The 21,117-nt window shown below is 45.6% G+C and overlaps 1 protein-coding gene across 1 annotated transcript in view; it reads right to left on the bottom strand.

Moving 5' to 3' along the window:
- CSMD2 (CUB and Sushi multiple domains 2) overlaps positions 1 to 21,117 on the bottom strand; it is a 575,319-nt gene that overhangs the window by 11,292 nt on the left and 542,910 nt on the right. Inside the window, exons 57-65 of the mRNA XM_064493786.1 lie at positions 19,831 to 20,013; positions 15,475 to 15,651; positions 14,068 to 14,247; positions 13,533 to 13,706; positions 10,997 to 11,170; positions 10,591 to 10,664; positions 6,967 to 7,078; positions 6,225 to 6,404; positions 19 to 84 (exon numbers count right to left, since the gene is read on the bottom strand). Of these exons, the coding sequence (XP_064349856.1) occupies positions 19 to 84; positions 6,225 to 6,404; positions 6,967 to 7,078; positions 10,591 to 10,664; positions 10,997 to 11,170; positions 13,533 to 13,706; positions 14,068 to 14,247; positions 15,475 to 15,651; positions 19,831 to 20,013 (1,320 nt within the window). The remainder of the gene's footprint in view (positions 1 to 18; positions 85 to 6,224; positions 6,405 to 6,966; positions 7,079 to 10,590; positions 10,665 to 10,996; positions 11,171 to 13,532; positions 13,707 to 14,067; positions 14,248 to 15,474; positions 15,652 to 19,830; positions 20,014 to 21,117) is intronic.

The raw sequence follows: 21,117 nt of genomic DNA, 5'->3' as shown, positions 1-21,117 counted from the left end.
GATCTGGACCACACATACCTGAGGCTTGGGTGAGCGGAGGCTCTCGGGCAGTGTTGACGGGTCTCCCACTGGCCCGGACCTCTGCTGGGGAAAGAGAATGGAAGAAAGTGGGTTCAGCCTCTGGTCTCTGCTCTACTGGAAAAACAGTGGCCTCATTTTTTGACATGAGGTCAATGGGTTCTTTGAGATCTTGCTTTAGACTCATCCTCTTAGACCAGGAGGCGGACTACTTTGATGGTCTGGTGATGCTCAGGAGCCCCCTCAGAACAGTAAAGAGTTAAAAGGAAATCTATTGATCAATTACAGTCATTGAAGCATTAAACCAAGAAGTAGAATACAGTTATATGTGATTCTTGATTACTACATTAAATAACAAGATCAGCAGTGGGTCCAGCAACTGTCATAGTCTTGGAATAGTCAGGAACACAAACATTACATCATGATACCAGTAACAGCTGTAGTGTGACATGAAGATCTCTGCACTTCTGCTGGTGACAAATTCACAGGTATTGCTAACACTGCTACAAGTTTTTGTCTACACCCTAAATTAAAGAAATGTTAAATTTCAGTAAGAGGTAAAGGGAAAGTAAAGATGTCTATTTCCCATCCTAGTACACAGATCTGCCAAGAGCCTCTGTTGAGGACCCTTAGTTGAAAAGCACTTTCGTCCCAGAGGCCTGGCACAAAGGAGGGCCTTCCACCAACCAAAAGTGAAATCCTTGTCCCCGGGTGGGGGTTTCAGTGGGGTGCTTCCGTCCCCTGGAGTGATGATATTAAGACTGAGAAGCCCTCCCAGGCAAAGGCCAAGTCAAAGGTGAGGGCTTTGGGCCTGAGCCCGACCCCTCAGGTTCGGTCCCCACAGTGCTCCTTAGTGATCGTGTGACCTCGACTGGTCCCTTCACCACTCAGAGTCTTGTCTCCTTGTTTGAAACGTGAGAAAATCCTAAAACCTATCTAACAGGGCTATGCTGAATACATGAGGTTATGAACATGAAAGTCACAGTCAATAAATATTAATGTCTTTTCTCCTTTTGTGGAGAAACAACTGGGATATCTATCTTGTCGCCAAGTAAGGGCGGACTCCCCCCTCTGTCTTCTTTGGGAGGCCTCAGAGCTTCAGCACGCCCCTTCCAGCTCTGGAGGTCAGCTTATGTTTGCGTACACAGCAGGCTGTGGACCAATTTTCCACCATGACTCCATGAAGGTACACTTCTCAACAAAATGCCTTTATTGTCTTAGGTTTTATAAGATGAAGGGAACAAAGAGGGAGAAAGCATTTCATGAGCCAGACACTCTGCTAGGCACTTACTTCATTTACTCTTTCTCTCAGAACTGAGGTAGACATTATTGTCTTCATTTAACAGAAGAAAAACTTGTTAAGAGGCAGAGAGGTAAGGGGCCTGCCCAAGGTCTTATAGAAAGGGGTTGAGTTGAGATTCAACTGCATCTAAAGCATTTTGTATTTTTAAATGCAAGCACCTATAATAGCATTAAAAATAAAGGAAGTACAAGACTTGTACATTGAAAACTATAAACCATCACTGAAAGAAATTAAAAATCTAAATAAATGGAAAGATAGCCCATGCTCAGGGATTAACAGACTTAATACTGTTCAAATGGCAATACTCCCCAAACTGATCTACAGATTCAACACAATCCTTATCAAAATCCTAGTTGTCTTTTTGCAGAAATTGGCAATCCAATTCTAAAATTCATATAGAAATAGAAGGGACCCAGAATAGCCAAAACAATCTTGAAAAAGAGCCAAAAGGAGAATTTACACTTCCCAACTTCAAAAGTTACTACAAAGTTATAGAAATCAGGACTTTGTGATAAAGGCATAAGGACAATTATGCAGACAAATGGAGTAAACTTGAGGACCCAGGTATAAAGCTCACACATTTGTGGTCCACTGATCTTTGAAGAGGGTGCCAAGACAATCCAGTGAGGAAAGAATAGTCTTTACAGCAAATGGTGCTGGGACAGTTGGATAGTCACATGCAATAGCGTGAATCTGGGCCCCAAAACTCTTAGAAGAAAACATAGGCGCACATCTTTGTGACCCTGGATTAGGCAATGGTTTCTTTGATATGATAATAAAAGCACAAGCAAGCTAAGAAAATATAAATAAATTGAAGTTCATCAAAATTAAAATTTCACTAAGTGAAAAAATTCTAACTCATCAAGTTGCATACATTAAATACGTGCAGTTTTTGTATATCAATTATATCTCAATAAAACTGTAAAAAACTCATCTGAAAAAATTTAACACAGGACAAAACAGAGCTTAAATATTAGGTGATGAATGAAACAAGAAAGTATTGTAAATTAAAAAGAAAAATAAAGTGAAAAGACAACCCACAAAATGGGGAAAAGATTTGCAAATAATGTATCTGATAAGGGTCTTATATTCTAGATGTATAAAGAACTCTGGAAGGGACTCTGGACCAAGATGGTGACATAGGAGGCTCCCGAATGCCCCTCCACACACAGACACACTGAATGTGCGGAGAGACAGATCAATTCTCTCTGAGAAAAATCCAGAAACTAGCTTAGTAACCCCTACACTTTGTGAGACTGAGAAAATACCCACATCAAAACGGGTAGGAAAGGTGAGACACATTCTGGCCATAAACCCCCACCCTGGCACAGCGCCATACAACCAGGAGGAGGGAATCCCCAGCTCCCAGCACTTCCCTGGAGTGATGAGTTTGTCCCACACACCCAGCACCTTTGATAGATGGGTGCCCAAGGCACCCAGCTCTGAAGGCCAGTGGGGCTTGCATTCCTGAGTTTCACAGGACTACAGCAAACAAGCCGGTTTTAAATGGATGCAGTAGAGACCCCTGTGGCTATATACCTGGGCTCATACTGACGGAGCAGGTAAAACTCCCGCCTCCCAGTTTCCCCCTGGAAGGGTTTGACTACATACTTTTCCAGCTGCTGCCTGAGGGTCTGCTAATCAGCCTGCATCTAGGTGCTGACTGTGGTCCTCCCCTGTGGGACACTGCTGGGTCTTGGTACACCCTCAACTGCTGGAGCCACTAAGAACAAAGACGGCAGCTTAGACAATAACAAAGGCTTGAGAGGCACCAGGAGCTTGGGCTGGGCTGATGGATGAGGGTCATCTTCCACACGAGACCAGTCTGTCAAGATTGGGAGAGCTGCCTGTTTTATCTAACGAGCAGAAACACACACAGAGAATCAAGGAAAATGAATCAACCAGGGAAAATGTTCCAAACCAAAGAACAAGATAAATCTCCAGAAACTCATCATAATAGAGAGTTCAAAATAACCCAATAGAGAGTTCAAAATAATGGTCATAAAGGTGCTTGCTGAGGTCAGGAGAGCAATGCACAAAGCAAGAATTTCAGCAAAGAGATAGAAAATACTTTAAAAGTACTAAATAGAGATCATTGAACTGAAGATGTGATAACTGACACGGGAAATTCAGCTGAGGGGTTAAACAGCAGGAATGTGAACTGGTATAGCCACCATGGAAAACAGTGTGGAGACTCCTCAAGACATGAAAAATAGATCTACCATGTGATCCAGCCAACCCACTTATATATATCTAAAGGAAATAAAATCACTATCTTGAAGAGATATCTGTTCTCCCATGTTCATGGCGGCATTATTGACAATTGCCAAATTATGGAAACAAACTTAAGTGTTCATTGATGGATGAACGGATAAAGAAAATGTGGTGTATACATACCATGGAATATTATTCAGTCTTAGAAGGAACTCGTGCTATTTATGACAACATGGATGAACTTGGAGGGCGTTATGCTAATAAGCCAGACAGAGAAAGACAAATATTGTATGTTACCACCTATATGTGGAATCTAAAAAGAATAAAGGTCAAACTCATAAAAACAGAGAGTAGAATGGTAGTTGCCAGGGGCTGAGTGGGAAGAGGGGGGAATGGGGAGAGGCTGGTGAAAGGATACAAACTTTCAGTTACAAGACACACATGTGTAACCAGGTAACCATAGCAGGTAATACTGCATTGAAATTTGCTAAGAGAGTAGAACTTGTGTGTTCTCACCAAAACAAACCAAACAAACAAAAAAAGAGATAAATATGCTAGGTGATGGATGTGTTAACTTCATGGTGGGAATCCTTTCTCAATGTATATCAAATTATCATCTTGTATACTTTAAATATATTTCTATTTTTTTTTTTGGCAATTATACTTCAATAAAGCTGGGAGAAAAGAAAGCAACAGGATAAAAAACGGAATCTTACAACTCAACAATAAGAAGACAAATAGCCCAATTTTAAAAAATGGGCAAAGGATCTGAGAAGACTTTTCTCCAAGGAAGATACAGCAATAGCCAACAAACAAATGAAAAGATGCTCAACATCGTTAGCCATTAGGGAAGTACAAACGAAAGCCACAATGTAATATTGCTTTACACCTACTTGGGATGGCTGTCCTCAAAAAGATAAACAATAACAAGTATTGGCAAGGACGTAGTAAAATTAGAGCCCTGGTGCCTTGCTGGTGGGAATGTAAATTTAAAGTCACTTTGCAAAACAGTCTGACAGTTCCTTACACTGTTAAACATTGAGCTATTCTGTTCCTAGATAGACACCCAAGAGAACTGAAAACATATGTCCATACAAAAATATAGACATTTATATATTTTAGCATTACTCATAATGGCCCCAAGGCAGAAACAACCCAAATGTTCATCAGCAGATAAATGGGTAAACAAAATGTGGCATATCCATTGATAGAATATTATTCAGGCATAAAAAAGAATGAAGTAATGACACCTGCTACTTCATGGATGAACCTCAAAAAAATAATGCTCAGTGAAATAATCCAGACATGAGAGGACAAATATTGTATGAATCTACTAACATGAGGTACATAGAATTGGCAGTTCATAGCTATAGGAAGTACAACAGAGGTTATCAGGGGCTGGAGGGGAAGGGGAGTGGGGAGCTATTGTTTAATGCGATGATGGAAAAGGTCTGAAAATGGATGGTGGTGATGGTTGTACTTAATGCCATTGAACTGTACGCTTGAAATGGAAAATATTATGTTTTGAATATTTTACCACAATAAAAACTTAAATCAACGTACTCTAAAAAAGAGACCTTTATCACTACCCTATGTGGAACAAAAATATTACTTTCCATAAATAAAAGAAATTGACAACAACTCATACAATGAAAATATATTTAAATTTTAGCTCTGATCAAGGCTGTGAGCCTGAAGCCTTCTCTCTCTGGGGGGCAGGACAGCAAAGTATTTAAGAATGTGGATTCTGAAGTTACACCTGCAGAGTTTGAATCTCAGCTCTTTCCTTTTATCAGTTGGTGACCTTGGGCATGTTACTTAACCACTCTGTGCCTCAGTTTCCTCATATGTTAAGTGGGGATATGAGTAACACTGCCTCAAAGGTGATTGTGAGGATTAAATGAGTTAGTACACACAAAGTACTTAGAACAATGCCTGGAATATTGTGAGATCACCACCTGTAAGAGAGAGTTGAGCACCATCCCAGCACCAGACTGATCCTTTATCTTTGCTGCATTCTTCACTTAAGACTGGACTCAGATCACCTTCTCCAGGAAGCCTTCCCTGATTCTTCCCTGTCCCTCTTAGGCTGAACTAGTGCCCTTCCTCCTCATCCCCCCTCCAAGTATTCAGTGTATCCCTATGTTCCTGAAGGTACTGTTCTGTCTGATAATGTGTGTGTCTTCTGCAGCTGAACGTGAGTTCCTTTAGGGCAGGGTTTGTATCTTCCACCTCCCCATCCCACATGCCCAGCACAGGCATGCACAGTGGGAATGCTCAATAGAGACAAATGAATGAAGACGAGGAGGAGGGAGGTCTGGGACATCTTGGTTATCCTGAGGGATCTGTGAGTGGGTGCTGTTTTATCAAGGGTACAATATGTGTAATGTGTTACTCCAGTTTGGTGGAACAAAGAGCTTTTCTCAGCCTGATGATTAAATATAATCCTGGGGGGATGTTTAAGCTCAGGCATAAAGCAGCCAAATAAAACTGGGGGTGGCTTCACCATGTGCCTCTTTAGACTGCTCTGGTTTCATCTCTAGACTCTACTTTCTGATTCAGAAAATCAGAAGCAGGATCCAGCTTCTGGAATTCACCTTTCTTTCTTCTCCTTTGCCCCCTTTCACTCAGGCTCAGCTGTCACCCTTGGCCTCGGGCCCCAGAGAGGTTGAGCGAGGGGCGCACTCACCCAGGCAGATGGGTGGTTTGCCTGTCCAGCTGCCATCTGCTTTGCAGGTGCGGTGCTCGGAGCCACCCTTGAGGGAGAAGCCTTCCTGGCAGGAATAGATGAGTGTGTAGCCCATGGATGGCAAGTCCAGGGCCCCGACATTGGCATGGGTTGGCGTCTCCGGCTGCCTGCAGTGGTGGGCTGGATGAGAGGAAAGACATTGTTGGGCGTGGGATTAGGGTCTTCAGGAGGTCCCTCCCCTGCTCCCCTGTTCCTCGATGGAACTTCCCCTTCCTTTCCCTTATGGGCCCCTTTCCTGTCCAGCATCCCCTCCCTAACTCCCACTCCACCCCAGCCTTGATGTCTATACCAGTGGCCCAGATGGAGATCATGCAGACACTGGCTCAGCCAACCCTATGGGAACTTAAGCCTGCAGCACTTTTCCTGAGGGGAGGGGAGTCATTGTAGTCAAAAGCCTGAAATCTTCCATCCTGAGGGCTGGCATTGTACTTGCTAGTATTTGCTGCCATGGGAAAGTTCTTTCTTTCTCTTTGCTAAGGCATAGGAATTGCCTTCAAATATCAGAAAGGCTTTCTTGTGGAAATGTCTTCTGTGGGTCCCCAAGGAGTAAGGATGACAAAAAGACCAATATTGGTCTCAATGAGAAGTTGTGAGCTTTCAAGCACATCCTGGATGCCCAGCAGGAGTAGATTATGAGTTGCCAAGAGGAGTTTTCTGGGATGCAGGCCAAGTCATCACTCACGGACACAGTCGGGTGGGGTTCCGCTCCAGGTCAGGTTGGGGAGGCAGGTCCTGGTGGTGGAGCCCTGAAGCAGGTACCCTTTCTGACAACGGAAGAGCACTGTGCTTCCAACCTGTGGCCAGGGCGGAAGTTCCCACAGTCACCTTCCACCCAGCCACGTTTCATACCCATGACTTGACTGCTTACTTTCTCATGACCCTACTCCTCCCCACCCTTCTGTTTCTCTGCCTGGTTAAATCTTACTTGTCCCTTGAGGCCACTTATATTATGCCTCTTCCCCAAGGCCTCACCCAAGTCCCTGGGCCAGATCAGTGCTCTGGTGGAATATATCAGACTCCGCTGCGGTGGACTGCATGCCCGACTCAGAATCAGAAGACCCTGAGTTTGAGTTTTGGCGTCCACGTTTACTCACTGAATGACAGGCTGCAGGAAACCCTCCACACCTGAGCCTGCCTGTGTAGAGCTGGGATGACCAGCTCTGCCATGATGACACTGGAATGTTGTGATACTCAAATGTAATGGTGGATTTGAGAGCATTTAATAAAATGGGAAGAACTGTGCAAAAGAGAATGTTACTGTATGTATCTCTTCCTTCTATGAATGTACACATTCTTTTAGGAGATGTTCCCTATAGAATCTGGAGCTGTGCTATTTACAATAGCCAAGACATGGAAGTAAATGTCCATTGACAGATGACTGTATAAAGAAAATGTGAGATACACACACACACACAATGAAATACTACTCAGCCATAAAAAAGAATGAAATAATGCCGCCTGCAGCAATATGGATGGACCTAGAGATAACATACTAAGTAAGTTAGACAAAGACAAATATCATATGATATCACTTATATGCAGAATCTAAAAAAAAGACACAAACAAACTTATTTACAAAACAGAAACAGGCTTACAGACATAGAAGACAAATCAATGGTTACCAAAGGGGAAGCAGGGGAGAGAGGGATAAATTAGTTTGAGATTTGCAGATACACACCACTATTTTTAAAATAGATAAACAACAAGGCCCTACTGTATAGCACAGGGAACTATATTCAATATCTTGTAATAAACCATAATGGAAAAGAATCTGAAAAAGAATGTATATGTTTCTGTGTGTTTGTGTAACTGAATCACTATGCTGTACACCAGAGACTAACACAACATTGTATTGTAAATCAACTACACTTCAATAAAAAAATCTGGAGCTGTCCTTTGTAAATATCTCTTGAGCAGAATTGCCACTCTCCCTCCACCTCTCCCTCCGCTCAGTTGCTTCCCTACTCTTACCCTCCACTGGCCTCACTGTCCGACTCAACACCCCTGCAACCACCAGCTCCACCTCTCCATCTCTGATCTATGCAGCACGATGCTGCCAGATCAGCTTCTTAAGCTGACTCGGATCACACTATTTCCCAGCTCAAGACACTCAGGTGTCTCTAGTATCTCTGGGAGTAAATTCAAATGCAAAGTGAAACTGAATTTCTGCTCCCTTCCTCCATGCCGAGCAGTCTTTCTGCTGTGTTTCATCACCTCATTCAGCAAATGACACCTGTATCCACCCAACTGTGCAAATCAAAAACCTCAAGTCATCCTTTTTTGTGTGTGTGTATACACGTATATATATTTTTTATTGAAGTAGTCAGTTTACAATGTGTCAGTTTCTGGTGTACAGCATAATACTTCAGTCATACATGAACATACATGTATTCATTTTCATATTCTTTTTCAGGTCATCCTTGATTCCGTCTTTTCCATCCAATCCATCAACGCATCCTCTTGGTTCTACCTACAAAACACATCCTGACCCCTTCACTTCTCTCCATGTCACCCTCTTATGGCTCCATCCTACCCTCATCTCTCTCTCAAGCTGCTGCAAGTGTCCTATTTGTCTAAGTGTTTCCATTCTGAACCCTTGATTATTCATTCTCTCCCCAGGGTCCTGAGCAATAGTTCAAATGATAGATCAGATTGAGTCCCCTTCAAATGGTTTCCCATGACACTGAAAAATAAAATCCAAAATGCTTATCATGGTCTCAAGGCCCTACATGACCCAGTCCATGCTGTTCTCTTTTCAAAATTTATTATGTGATATTTTGATGCATAGAAAAGAATATATGGAACACATATAGACATGAATCATCCTAATAAAATGGACACCCTACGCTGAGCCCACTACCCATCTCAAGTGCTAGAACGTTCCCGTCAGGGCTGTAGCTATCTGTGTGATCCTTTCCTGCCCCCTTAGGGATAACCACTATCTTGAATTTTGTGTTTTCCATTTCCTTGCTTAGTTAAAAAAATAAATCTATCACATACGCATACATAGATCTCCAAACAAGGTAAGTTTTTCTTGGTTTTACTCTTTATAGAAATAGTACCATATCACCTTCATCATTCAGTATTATGTTTCTAAGATTCATCAATGCTGTGTCGAGCTAGAGTCCCTTCATTATCACCGCTGTGTGATGGACCATCGTGTGACCACATCACGAGTTTTCTCATTTCTTGGTAACATGCACAAGAGTGTCTCGGGGGTTGGCTGGTTTCTGTGAGCAGAACTTCTGGGTCATAAGACGTGCGGACATTTAACTTCACAAGACGGAGCCCAGTTGTCTCCAAACCCAGCCCAGCTCTCTAGCATCACGTCCTTCTCCTCTCCTGCTACACTCCGGACCTGCTGGCTGGCTGCTTTCTGGTCCTGCGCCCTGCAGCTTCCCTGCCTGAGTGCTCCCCTGTCCCCCAGCTCTGCACAGAGCTGGCCCCTTCTCATCTTGGGCTCCAAAGTTCAAGTTCAGGAGGCCTCTTCTCTCACTCCCTAAAGAGCAGCCCACCTGGTCACAGCCCTTTATATCATCCCATGTGAATGCTTATCACTCTCAGAGGTGGGCTTGTTTATTATCACTAGCCAAGGAGCTCCCTTAGAGCAGACACTGGCCTGTCCTGTTCCCACTGAATTCCTAGCACCTAGGATAGTTGCTGGCAGTGAATATTTGCTGATTATGGATTGAGTGAATAAATCCCATTCCTTGGCCAGATCCCAACCTGCCATTTCCAGGCTAGTCCCTGATAGTCCCCTGGGCACATCCTGGGCTCCAGGGAATTGCCCTGCCTTGAACACAGCCACACTTTCCTGCTTCCATCTGTTCAGAGCGTCCCATGCGGGCTGTCTGAACTCATTCCTTCTCCGGAAGCTCATTCTGAGACGTGTCCGGGAGCCTGTATCCTACTGGGATGGGGCCTGTCTCCCATGTGGTATGTGCTGGCTCCTGCCGCCCTGCCCGAGCCCCCGGTGCCTTGGGAATGGAAGGTCCATCTGTCTGTCTCACTCATTTCTGTATTTCCACCAATGCCCTGCCCCGACGACACGGGGTTGCTGGGAAGCATCTGTGGAGCTACATGTGAGTCTGTCCTTCCCCTTCTGCTACTCGGGTTGGAGTGAACACCTTCCTGTTTCTGAGTGGGGCTCCTCGGCAGTGTGGCTTGAAGAGACAGGCTGCGTTCACTCTTCAACTTCTAAGGTCTCGTCCCTCCTAGTACTGTCCTGAGGAAGGTCCCAGGGCCCTCTGAGACTGACAGGAAGGGACAGGAAACACAAAGGCCCCCTCCTGGTTGGTCTCATTACCTGGTAGCCCTGGGAATTGTTCTGTATCCCAAACTGCGGCATGCCGGGGTCTGCACACGTGGTCAGCGTCGGGTCTGGATTGCAAAACAAAGGAACAGAGCATGGTCACAGACACTCTCGTTACCTCTGCTCACTCCGAGAAACAGACGCAGGAAAGAGAACGGAGCCACGTCCTGCCTTCCCTGCCTTTTGGTATCTCCACCCGAGTCATCCCCCCCGACTGGACTATATGATTCCCGGCAGCACATCAACTCTGGCCAGTTCACATCCTGTTCTAAGTAGCTCAGAAGAGGGCTTGCCCCCTTTGCAGATGAGACCACTGAAGACAGGGAAGGAAAGTCATCACCGCAGGCCCCGAAGAAGGATGCCCACCAGCTGGGACACTCTGCTCCAGGTCACCTCTCACCTATGCAGCTGGGCTGGGTGCCACTCCACGTCCCATCTGACTGGCAAAACCTCCGCGGAGAGCCCACCAGCACCAGGGGTGGCTGGCAGGAGAAGGAGACAGACGACCTGTAGGAGAAGCCTCGGTCCTCTCTCCTCCCACGGGGTGGGACCCCGGGATCTCCGCAGAACACAGCTGGGAAGACGAGGGAGAAAGGCAGGTCCGAGTGACTTCTGGGAACGCAGTCTGCCTGCCCCGCACTCACCCGCCACCCAACCCCGCCTCTGGTCTTTGTACTGCTTTCCTCCTGGTTCTACTGGACTTAGGAAGGGGCGGCCCTGGGCAATGGATGACTTCTGCTTCAGTGCTACTGTGTGTTTCCTCTCCTTCCCGTGTTCAAATGCTCATTAATAACCATAACCGAGCAACGGAGCAACATGATAGGAAGTTAGAATATTGAGGAAAAAACTATCATCCTACCACCCCATATTTTTCCCCCCATTTCTGTGCTCTTTCCCTTCCAGCCTTTGCTCTGTTGTATGGAAGTGTGCGCATGGCTCAAAACCCAGCGTCCACGCATGTCTGCCTTGCTTGGTTCGCTTGATATTCTGCAAACATTTCCCATGCTTACGCCATCTCTATCACTTATTGGTGACATAATTTTGCAGTGAGATGTTGTACCGTAATTACGGTTTATCATAGCCCTCTTATTAGGCATTTTCTATGATTATAAGGTTACATGTGGCTTTTCTTTAACTTATTTTCTCTGGGGGATTCTCTGTGAGTGAACTTATCATCCTTAAAGGTTTGAGCGTGTGTGCAGCTCTTGACGTGTACTGCCGAGTGCCTTTCCAAAGAGTGTGCACTTACCCTGCAGTGATTAGTATCTGAGTGTGTGCATTTCATTCAGATCATCAGACAGTATCATCAAAAATTGACTACAGAAGGCAATGTTCCCCAAGACATCACTTTAAGAGTGAGGAATATTCTTTACGCTATGGGATGTGTGTGTGCATGTGTGTGTGTGTACACAGAGTCATGAGGTTCACAATCAGATGCAAAATCAGATGGAAGCCTGGACTTGGAAGCTGGGGAGTCTGGACTGACCAGTCAGAAGTCAGTTAAAGCCAGAGCCGCTCAGAAGTCATCACATCCAGGAAGAGGCAACTCAAAGAATAAGAGATACAAATGGATGACAAAGAAAGAATAGCTCAGTGTCACTAATCAGCAACGTGATACCAATTTAAATACTAAGATATCTTTTTAAACTCCTCAGGCTGGTAAATATTAAAGATACGGACAAAATCAGTTGGTAATGAGGGTGTGAGTCAAGCAATCTTCTCATCAACTGCTAGTGGGAGTGTGAACTGGGGCTCTCTTTCCAGAAGACAGTCTGGGAACATGTGGCACACATGCCGTCTGGCCCAGCATCCTCCCTCCTAGGGCTTGACCACAAGGGTAAAGAAATGCTATTCTCGAGGCCATTTATTGCGGAGCTGCTTCTAACACGATTAAACTGGAGGAACCCAAATTCATCACCAGTAGAAGATTAAACCAGTTGCGGCATCTACAAGAAGGAAATGCTTTAAAGCTGCTAAAAATGATGACGTGTAGATTAGTCCGTATTGATAGAGCCAAGGGGTGATGGCCAATCAGTGAATACAAGTTGTGAACAGTATGACTCAGTATTGCTCATAGAAAACTGTATACAGATGGCTACACAGACAACACTGCACAGTGAAGGGAAAAAGCAAGACTTCCGAGTCCAGACCCGACCCAGAGACTTGCTAACTTCCTCATGTCTCCCTGGAGGGATGCAAACCGCACATCAGACATTCCCTTACCTGTATCTACTTTTCCTGGCTCTCATCTTTGCTGAAACTTCCCAAATTGAAGCAAATTTTCAGAGGTCCCCAAATAGTGTCCTGAATATGTCGATAGTTTTCTGAAGCATCAGATAAGTGCCAAGGAGAAATAAAAAAAATGGGTCCTACTGTTTCTCCAAAGCATGGGCACTGAGAAAACCTTCCAGAGCCCGGTTACGGGGTAAGTCAAGAGTAAGTGACCTGGAACCTGCTTCTTTTGGGGACTCGGTAAGAAATGAGCCCTGGAATGTGACTTTGAGACACACTTGGCGACGCAGATAAGAAATAGCTCTTTCACCAGGAAGTCACAAGTGCCCAGAGTCTTCGGTGCAAGGGATTTCCCCTGAAGACGGGCACGTCGCTTCTCGCAATGCCCTGCCTGCCCGGCTCCCACCCCGACCTTCTGGTTCCATCCCATCCAGTTAATGATATTTCAGGTTAAGAACACCCCCTCCTCCCCGGGTATCTTCTGCTGTGACTCTACACAGTGACCAGGGCTAGGGCTCCATTCAGACATCTCCTTTTCTTCCTTTAAAAGCCCTTCCTTCTTTAATAGTGTCTCTGACAAAGCTCTTCCCTGATTTCGGGGAGAGGACCCTTCATTCCAGGCCTTCCAGCGGCAGAGCTCTGAGGAGGGAAGGGGGAGGCGCCCGCAGATGGGATGCCCCGGAGGCCCCGTGAGCAACACTTACGGAAACACTGAGGCAGCTCCCCGGTCCAGGATCCGTTTCCCTCGCAGGTGAGCACCGCGGGCAGGGAGAGCTGGTACCCCTCCAGACAGGCATACGTCACGCTCGAGCCCCACATGAAGTCGGACCCCACCACTTTCCCGTTGGGGATGAGCTGAGGCGGCTTGCACATGATAGCTGGGGGAGACCAGAGCAGTCTGAGTGCCGGGGCTGTCCTGGTCCCCAGTTGCCAGCACTGATGTCCCTGGCTACCCTGGGCCTGCCGGGAGTCTGGGCTAAGTGGGAGGACTCAAGACTGACCCCTCTCACTCTGGCACCAGACAACTCCTCTCTGCACGGCCCTCTCCTTGGTGTTCAAGGCCCAGGCCTTTCCCTGGGACCATCCTTTGCTGATGTTCAGGGACTAGTCCTCACCCTGCCCACCCCCGATGTTAGGGCTCTGCCTCATCCCCACCTCCTGTCTAGTTGTTCAAGGCCCCCCGTCTCACTTTTGTACCTGCTCTGGCCCTGTGTCCCCATCTGCCGCCCCCAGACACACCTTTGCACACTGGCTTGGTGCCGTTCCACGTCCGATCCTTTGTGCAGCTCAGCACAGACACCCTATGTGACTCCATCATGTAGCCGGGGACGCACTGGTACGTCACAGTTTTGTTGTACCTGAAGTCATTGCCCAGCCGGAGGCCGTTGGCTGGAATCCCAGGGTCACCACAGTTTATGACTACGACGAGGAGATAGAGCCTGTTCACTCCCAGCACGGACCCCTCTCTCCCCAGCATCCCAACGCCATCCCCGTCACTCCCTGCACGTGTTCGGGAAGAAAAATTGTCAGATCAGGGATGTCCTGTCTCCTCACAGGTTCCTAGTTGGGCGTCCACTCTAGAGTCCCTTCAGCAAAGTCTCCTTGCAAAGTCTCTCCTCTGTCCTTCCGTCCTTGCCCACACCATCCTGACGCACCCCAGCAACCTGGGCTGTGAAGCGCATCCTGTTTATTAAAGCCACACCCCTACGAGGAAGTATCCAGAGGCTCACTTCATACATGAGGCTGGGGGCCAGGGAGAGGGAGGTTTCCAGGTTGAAGAGACTAAGGTGAGTTAATAGACCGCATAAGACACTTGGTTTGCTGAGAAGGGCATCTTACCCCTGCTCTTCTGTCCAGGAGGCCTCTGTGGGCCCAGGGGCCTAGGAGCAGGGTCTGGTGACCTATGCAATGGTCATACCGATGTTATGATGTTACAGTATCAAGTTAGGGTGGGGTTGGGGAGCTCTGGCCTCAGAACAAAAGTGAACTCGACAGGGGATTGCAGATGGGGCCTGAAATCACAGCCAGGACTTTGACAGGGAGAATGCTGTCAGATTCCCTTATCTTATCACTTCCCTCCATCCGGGCCCCACCGTGACTTGCTTTTCAAGGAAAAGGGTCTGGAGCTGCTCTGAAGTGAAGCAAGAAAGGGAGCTGTGGGGCAACCCCATGCTCAAATCCAGGCTGTGGGGAGAGGTCCAAGGGAGAGGAGGAAATAACAAAGACGGTGGATGGCGGCAGCTTTAAAGTGGAAAGGGAATCACGCTGAGCACTGGGGGGTTGCCCTAAAAGAGAAAAAGAAAAAGCCCAAGGAACTGGCCAGAGTCTGAAAAATAGCAAATATGTATATTCTCAACTTCTTGGAGCCCCAGTTGTCTCATATGTAAAGTAGAGCTAACAGGATCTGCTTCACGGGGTCGCGGTGAGAATCAAAAGATGTAATGCTTACGAAACAAAGCCCTTAGCTCCGTGGCTGTCACATAGTACGTGCTCAGTAAATGGAGGCTATCTGTACGATTCTCATTCAGGGTCAAGTCCCACTAGGCCAGCCTTCCCAACCTCCCAAGGACAGCCCTCTTCTTTGGCACGAAGGGGCCCGATCGCCTTGGCCATCATTTGCCCTGGAGCCTGGGGGCCGATTCTCACCGATGCACTCCGGGTCGCTGCCTGTCCAGGTGCCGTTGACCGAGCAGTGCCGGCTGAGCAGGCCTGTGGCGTAGTAGCCTTCCCGACACTCGTAGACAACGGAGCTGGAGAAAACCAGGCCGTCGCTGAACAGGACTCGGGCATTGCTTGGAGTTCCAGGGTTCCCACAAGAGATCACTATGAAGCCGAAAGAACACATTACTCATCAGAACAAGGGCAGGTGTCACGGGGGGGACCAAGCCCTGCCCTGTGTGGAGACCATGTGCTACGTAAGGACCCTGTGGACTGAAGCGCCTCCCATGATGCTTTCCTGTCTGATCATCTCACCCCCAGAAGGCACAGAGAGACCTGTGGGAATTTTCTTCTGATTTCTAAAATATAAAGACTGTATCTGCTTTATTATCATACCTAAAATTTTAAACAATTCCTTAATATCGCCAAGTATCCAATCAGGGCTTAATTTCCCTCAATAGTCTCTCTCTCTCTCTCTCTCTCTCTCTCTCTCTTTCTTCTTTATAGTGGGTTTGTTTGACTCACAGTCCAAGTAAGGTCCACACATGACATTTGGTTGGCAAGTCTCTAGGACTCTCTGAATCCAGAGATGACTGGATTACCCTCTCCTGTAATTTATGTTTCAGAAATCAGGGCATTGATCCAGTAGAATTTCCCCACCTTCTGGATTTTACTAACTGAACCAATGAGGCATTGTTTGACATGTTCCTCTGTCCCCGGTAGCTCCTGTAGTCAGGTTCTGCTTTTTGGCAAAGGTACCTCACAGGTGGTTTTGTGTCTTTCCTATTGCATCACACCAGGAGGCACAGAATGTCTACCTGTTTCCCTGTTCACGGTGTTGAGGCTGATCAGTGGGTCAGGTCTGCCTGCCTAATCTGGCGTTATAAAGTTCCTATCAGTTTTCACTGAATGGTTTTAGCAGAAATTGAATATTGTTGATCAGATCAGTTCTTTCATTAGGGGATAGGAATGGCAATACTCCAATTGCATAATCCTTTCTGCTTTAGCTAGGGTTCTATCATAAAGAAATTGCCTATCCTCAAGTATTTGCTTACCCTGAAATAAAGTGCATAAAGGAAGGCTGGACAATGCTTGATTTTTTTTTTTTTAAATCAGACATCAGGACAATGAGTTGGTTCCCTAGCAAGCTTCAAAGGTGACAATCATTTGAATTCATAGATTTAAATTTATTTGCTACATTGTCCTCCATTGCCCCTCATATTTTTATTTATGCTCAAATTATTCCATCTTTGGCTAGTGGGAGCCTCTTCAAGTTGACTCCTGTGTTCCTTTGACATGACCCAGTTCTGTTTGCTAGACCCCTTGCTGGAGTGACAAGATGTTCTATGTTCGTCTTGTATATTTCCTGCCCCAGTCATGGAATCAGCCACTTCTCTAAAGAGTTCTGGTTCCTTTTAATGGAGAATACAGTCAGAAACTACAATTTGGGCATCAAGGGCACTCATTGCTACTGAGCTGATCACTGACTCTTGACTTTCAGAGTGGGAAAATAACTTTTCAGATTGAAGGCACATTATGCATGTATACTGATACTACCAATCCACATTTAAACCTGAGTTTTCCCTTAACTTTGTGATTTTTATATGATATCTCTTTTATGTTGAAAATCTTGGTTCTTAATGACCATAAATAATTTAACTTGTTTTACCCACATACATTACGATATTATACATGTAATAGTTTTGAAATAGGAATGCCAACGTTATTGGTAACAACACAATCGCTAAAAACAGTTTAAGGTTTCATTGCAGGTCTTTGTCCTTAGGATGTACAGGCTATAGTCAAATTTCATTTTCTCAAGTCAGTTGAAGGAATGCTCTGGGTTATTAAATCATCAACTTGATGGAGTTAAGTTCATTGGTTTCCATTTTGATTTTGATATTTAGAGATGACTGGTTTCTAATCTTTCATTTAATTTTACTTTGTATGTACATTTACATGGTCCCAAAGTCAGATCTACAAAATGACTCCTATGTAATTGGTACAAAAGATAGGCCCTAATATCCATCCATTCAAAAATGTTTGTGCTGCCTACATGCTGGACACGTGATGACCAAGCCGTGTCCCCTGCCTTTGGGGAGCCCAGTCTATCTTAAGAACCCTATAAACAGATGAGTTACAATATGATGGGATAAGTGCTACACTTGAAGGAAAAATAGCACTAATAAGGGAGCAGCTTTTTGAGGCTGGAGATAAGAATTTGAGTAAAGCCTTGAAAGATAAGTGGGAGCTTGCCGAGGGAAGCTGTGTACACAAAGAGCTGTGTACATGTTACACGCACACACACACATTCACTCATTCAACAAACATTCACTTCCAGGTCCAACTCTTAGCCACCCACTTTCTGTTCCCTGAACACTCCTGACATGGTGGCTGACTTCACCCTGGACCTGAGTGGCAAGAAAGGGGACCTGAACTCCAGTGGCTATTTGAAAATATCCTAATTTTCCTCTTGCCAGTGTGCTCTCCCAGGACCACAAACCTCTCTTACAATGCCTGTGAAATCCTGTAAAAACTAACTTTGCACCCCTGGAAAGGCAGGGCTTTGGACAAAAAAGAGAGAGAGGGCACTGACTCCATCTGTATCATTTCCTGGGCAGGTGTCCCCCGATCATGGGCCAGAACATCTCCGCTTGCTCTGCAGGACTGTGCCACAATCTCAATTTCACATTCAATTTCCCATTCACGAACTGCTGCCTTTTAGCTCTTCAGCTTACTCTGCCTGGAATTCATTCTCTGGTGACTGTTTAGTCCTATTGGGACCTATAATCCATGGATCCTACCACCTTTTCACTGCCTCTTATACCACTCATGAACCTGTTCCCTCCTTACCCAGCCTAGACATAGGACCCATCATTATGACTGCTTTGGGTACACCCTCATCTTCTTGCCACTTTCTGCAAATGTCTTAGTCGCCTAATAAAACCCCAGCCCTACACCTAATGTTTCACTTACCCTGTGCCTGCACCTATGTATGAAATGTGTTAGAAAAAAAATCCAGACCAGTGCTAACTACTTTCACTTTAAATGAAGAGCTCTCACTATAATGAGCCCTCGGTGCTGCCTGGCGATGACACATTCCGCGATTCCATTCCCACTCCTCCCTCACTAGGTGATGGTTTATATTGCCTCCCTCCTCTTCAACACCTTCTCACTCAGTCTTACTCTCAGCTGCTAAACTGCTTCCTATCTACGAGAGTGGGTTTTTTTTTTTTAAAGTATAGTCAGTTTATAATGTCGTGTCAATTTCTGGAGTACAGCACAATGCTTCAGTCATACATATACACACATATATTCATTTTCATTATAGGTTACTACAAGATATTGAATATAATTCTCTGTGCTATACAGTATAAACTTGTTGTTTATCTATTTTATATATAGTAGTTAGTATCTGTAAATCTCAAACTCTCTATTTATCCCTTCCTACCATCTTCCACTCCTGGGAACCATAAGTTTGTTTTCTATGTCTGTGAGTCCCTGTTTTGTAAATGAGTTCATTTGTCTTTTTTCTTTTAGATTCCATATATAAATGATACCATACAGTATTTTTCTTTCTCTTTCTGGCTTACTTCACTTAGAATAACAGTCTCCAGGTCCAACCATGTTGCTGTAGATGGCATTATTTTATTATTTTTTATGGCTGAGTAGTATTCCATTGTATAAATATACCACAGCTTCTTTATTATGTTTCCTTTTTTTTTTTTAAACTAGGACAGTGTCAATCAGGCTGTATTTTACAGAGAGAAAGAATGACATTAGAGGAACAGCTACAAAAAGTTGGATTCTGGGGAGAGAAGTTTTAAAAAAGAATTTTTTCAGAAATTTAGGAGTGTGTGGAGAAATATAATTTCTCCCACTGGAGCAGCCTCAGGAAACATCAGTAAGGGCTTTTATTAAAGGGTTTTTAAAGACTGGATTTGTATTTCTTTTGGCACTTTGGATGCTTGTTTAACCTTAAATGTACACTCCAAGAGGGCAAGGGTGTCTGTCTTGGTCACCATTGTGTCTTCAGCGCATATTACAGTATTTGGCATATAGTTGTTGAATGAAACTGTATGGAAATAAATGAGTAAATGCACTAAACTTAGCTTATTCTGGTTTCTTCCCTTCTTAGGTGAGGGTGGGGAATATGCTTGCCTTTGGATTACTAATGAGAATGAACGTGAGCTATCTGCAAATGTCCACCATGTGCCAGGCCAAGGGTTCAAATGGGGCCCTGGGGCTTGTCTGTGCATGTGAGGGCAGGCGCTTGCGAGCAGGAAAACGGGGGGAGAGCCTGGGGTGGGCAAAAGGGAAAAGCAGAATGGTCACATACATTACCTCCACACTCAGGCTGCGTGCCGCTCCACGAGCCGTTGGCCTGACAAGTTCGCTCTGACGACCCCCGGAGCGCGTGGCCAGCTTCACAGCTAAAGCGCACCAGGCTGCCTGGGGCAAAGCTGTCCCCCAGACGGATGCCGTGGGCTGGGATGCCAGGATCACCACAAATCCCCACACTGGTTCCTATGGACCAGAAACAAACCCCATCTTGTTTTCAGCATGGAAGGGGAGAGAGTGGAGAAAGATGTTGGTTCATTGCTAAGGGGAGGCAGTGGGCTCTAAGAATGAGGGCGATGAAACTGACCATGTGTCTAGCCCGAGTTACCTGGACAGGCTCCTGCCTTAGTACTCAGTGATCGAAGAACACACAGCTCTGAGGTCACGTGTGAGTCTCTGGGGACCACACAGAAAAGGGAGAAAGAAGGCAGAGGGAGGGCTTTGTGGTGGAAGTCATGCCTTCGTTCTTTGGCTTGTGCCAGAGTGGAATGCCCGTAGTCCAAGCTGGCCTTCTCCCTTTTACCTCTTCTCCACCAACATCTGCTGATTCGATCCCCTTTGCAGTCCCAGTTCCACTGTCTTAGCTCAGATGCTCAGCATCTCTTGCCTGAACTGCACTGCAGGAGCCTCCTAACTAAGGTCCCTTCCTCTTAAACCCTCTCTCTAATCCACCTTCCACTTTATCCTTACATCTTAACAATGAACAACCACAGCCATCTGATTTTGTTTCTTTCCTGCTGAAACACCCTCACCGGCTTCCCGTTGCTACTAGAATAAAGCTCAGACTCTTCAGCATGGTTTCTTCTCAACAGCCCAGCCTGAATCTTGATCCTATGCCTTTAATGGAGGATTTCCTATTCATAAATTACACAACACAGGAGAGCTCTAGATTGGATGTCTTAGATCCCTCATTTCATTTTTTCTTTGCCCCAGGCCTCCTGCCACATTTTTGTGTTTATCTGGCTTCTGATATGGTACAAACCCACCCCAGAGAGTGTGAAGGACCCAAGAAGTGGAGGAGGATAGGGAACAGGAGACAAAGCCACAAGATCTAGTGCCTGGGGGAGCCAGTGCGTATCAAAATACAGAGATGTGCAGGAGAAATCACTGGGTCAGACGAGGCCATGGCAAGCTTGAGGGAGGAAGAAGAAAATTAAGGACTAATTTGGAAACTGCATGAGAAGATCAAGTTCCTGGCTGCTGTGGAATGTATCTTCTCATGAATCCACCTGAGTAGGCATCAGTGGTGACATCTGAGTGATGACAGTTAGTTTGTTAGTTGGAGTAAAT

Source organism: Camelus dromedarius, chromosome 14, assembly GCF_036321535.1.
Source record: "Camelus dromedarius isolate mCamDro1 chromosome 14, mCamDro1.pat, whole genome shotgun sequence".
In the NCBI taxonomy this organism is placed as follows: domain Eukaryota; kingdom Metazoa; phylum Chordata; class Mammalia; order Artiodactyla; family Camelidae; genus Camelus; species Camelus dromedarius.
Note: the sequence above shows the minus strand (reverse complement) of the source record. Positions and strands in the feature narration are given on the sequence as shown.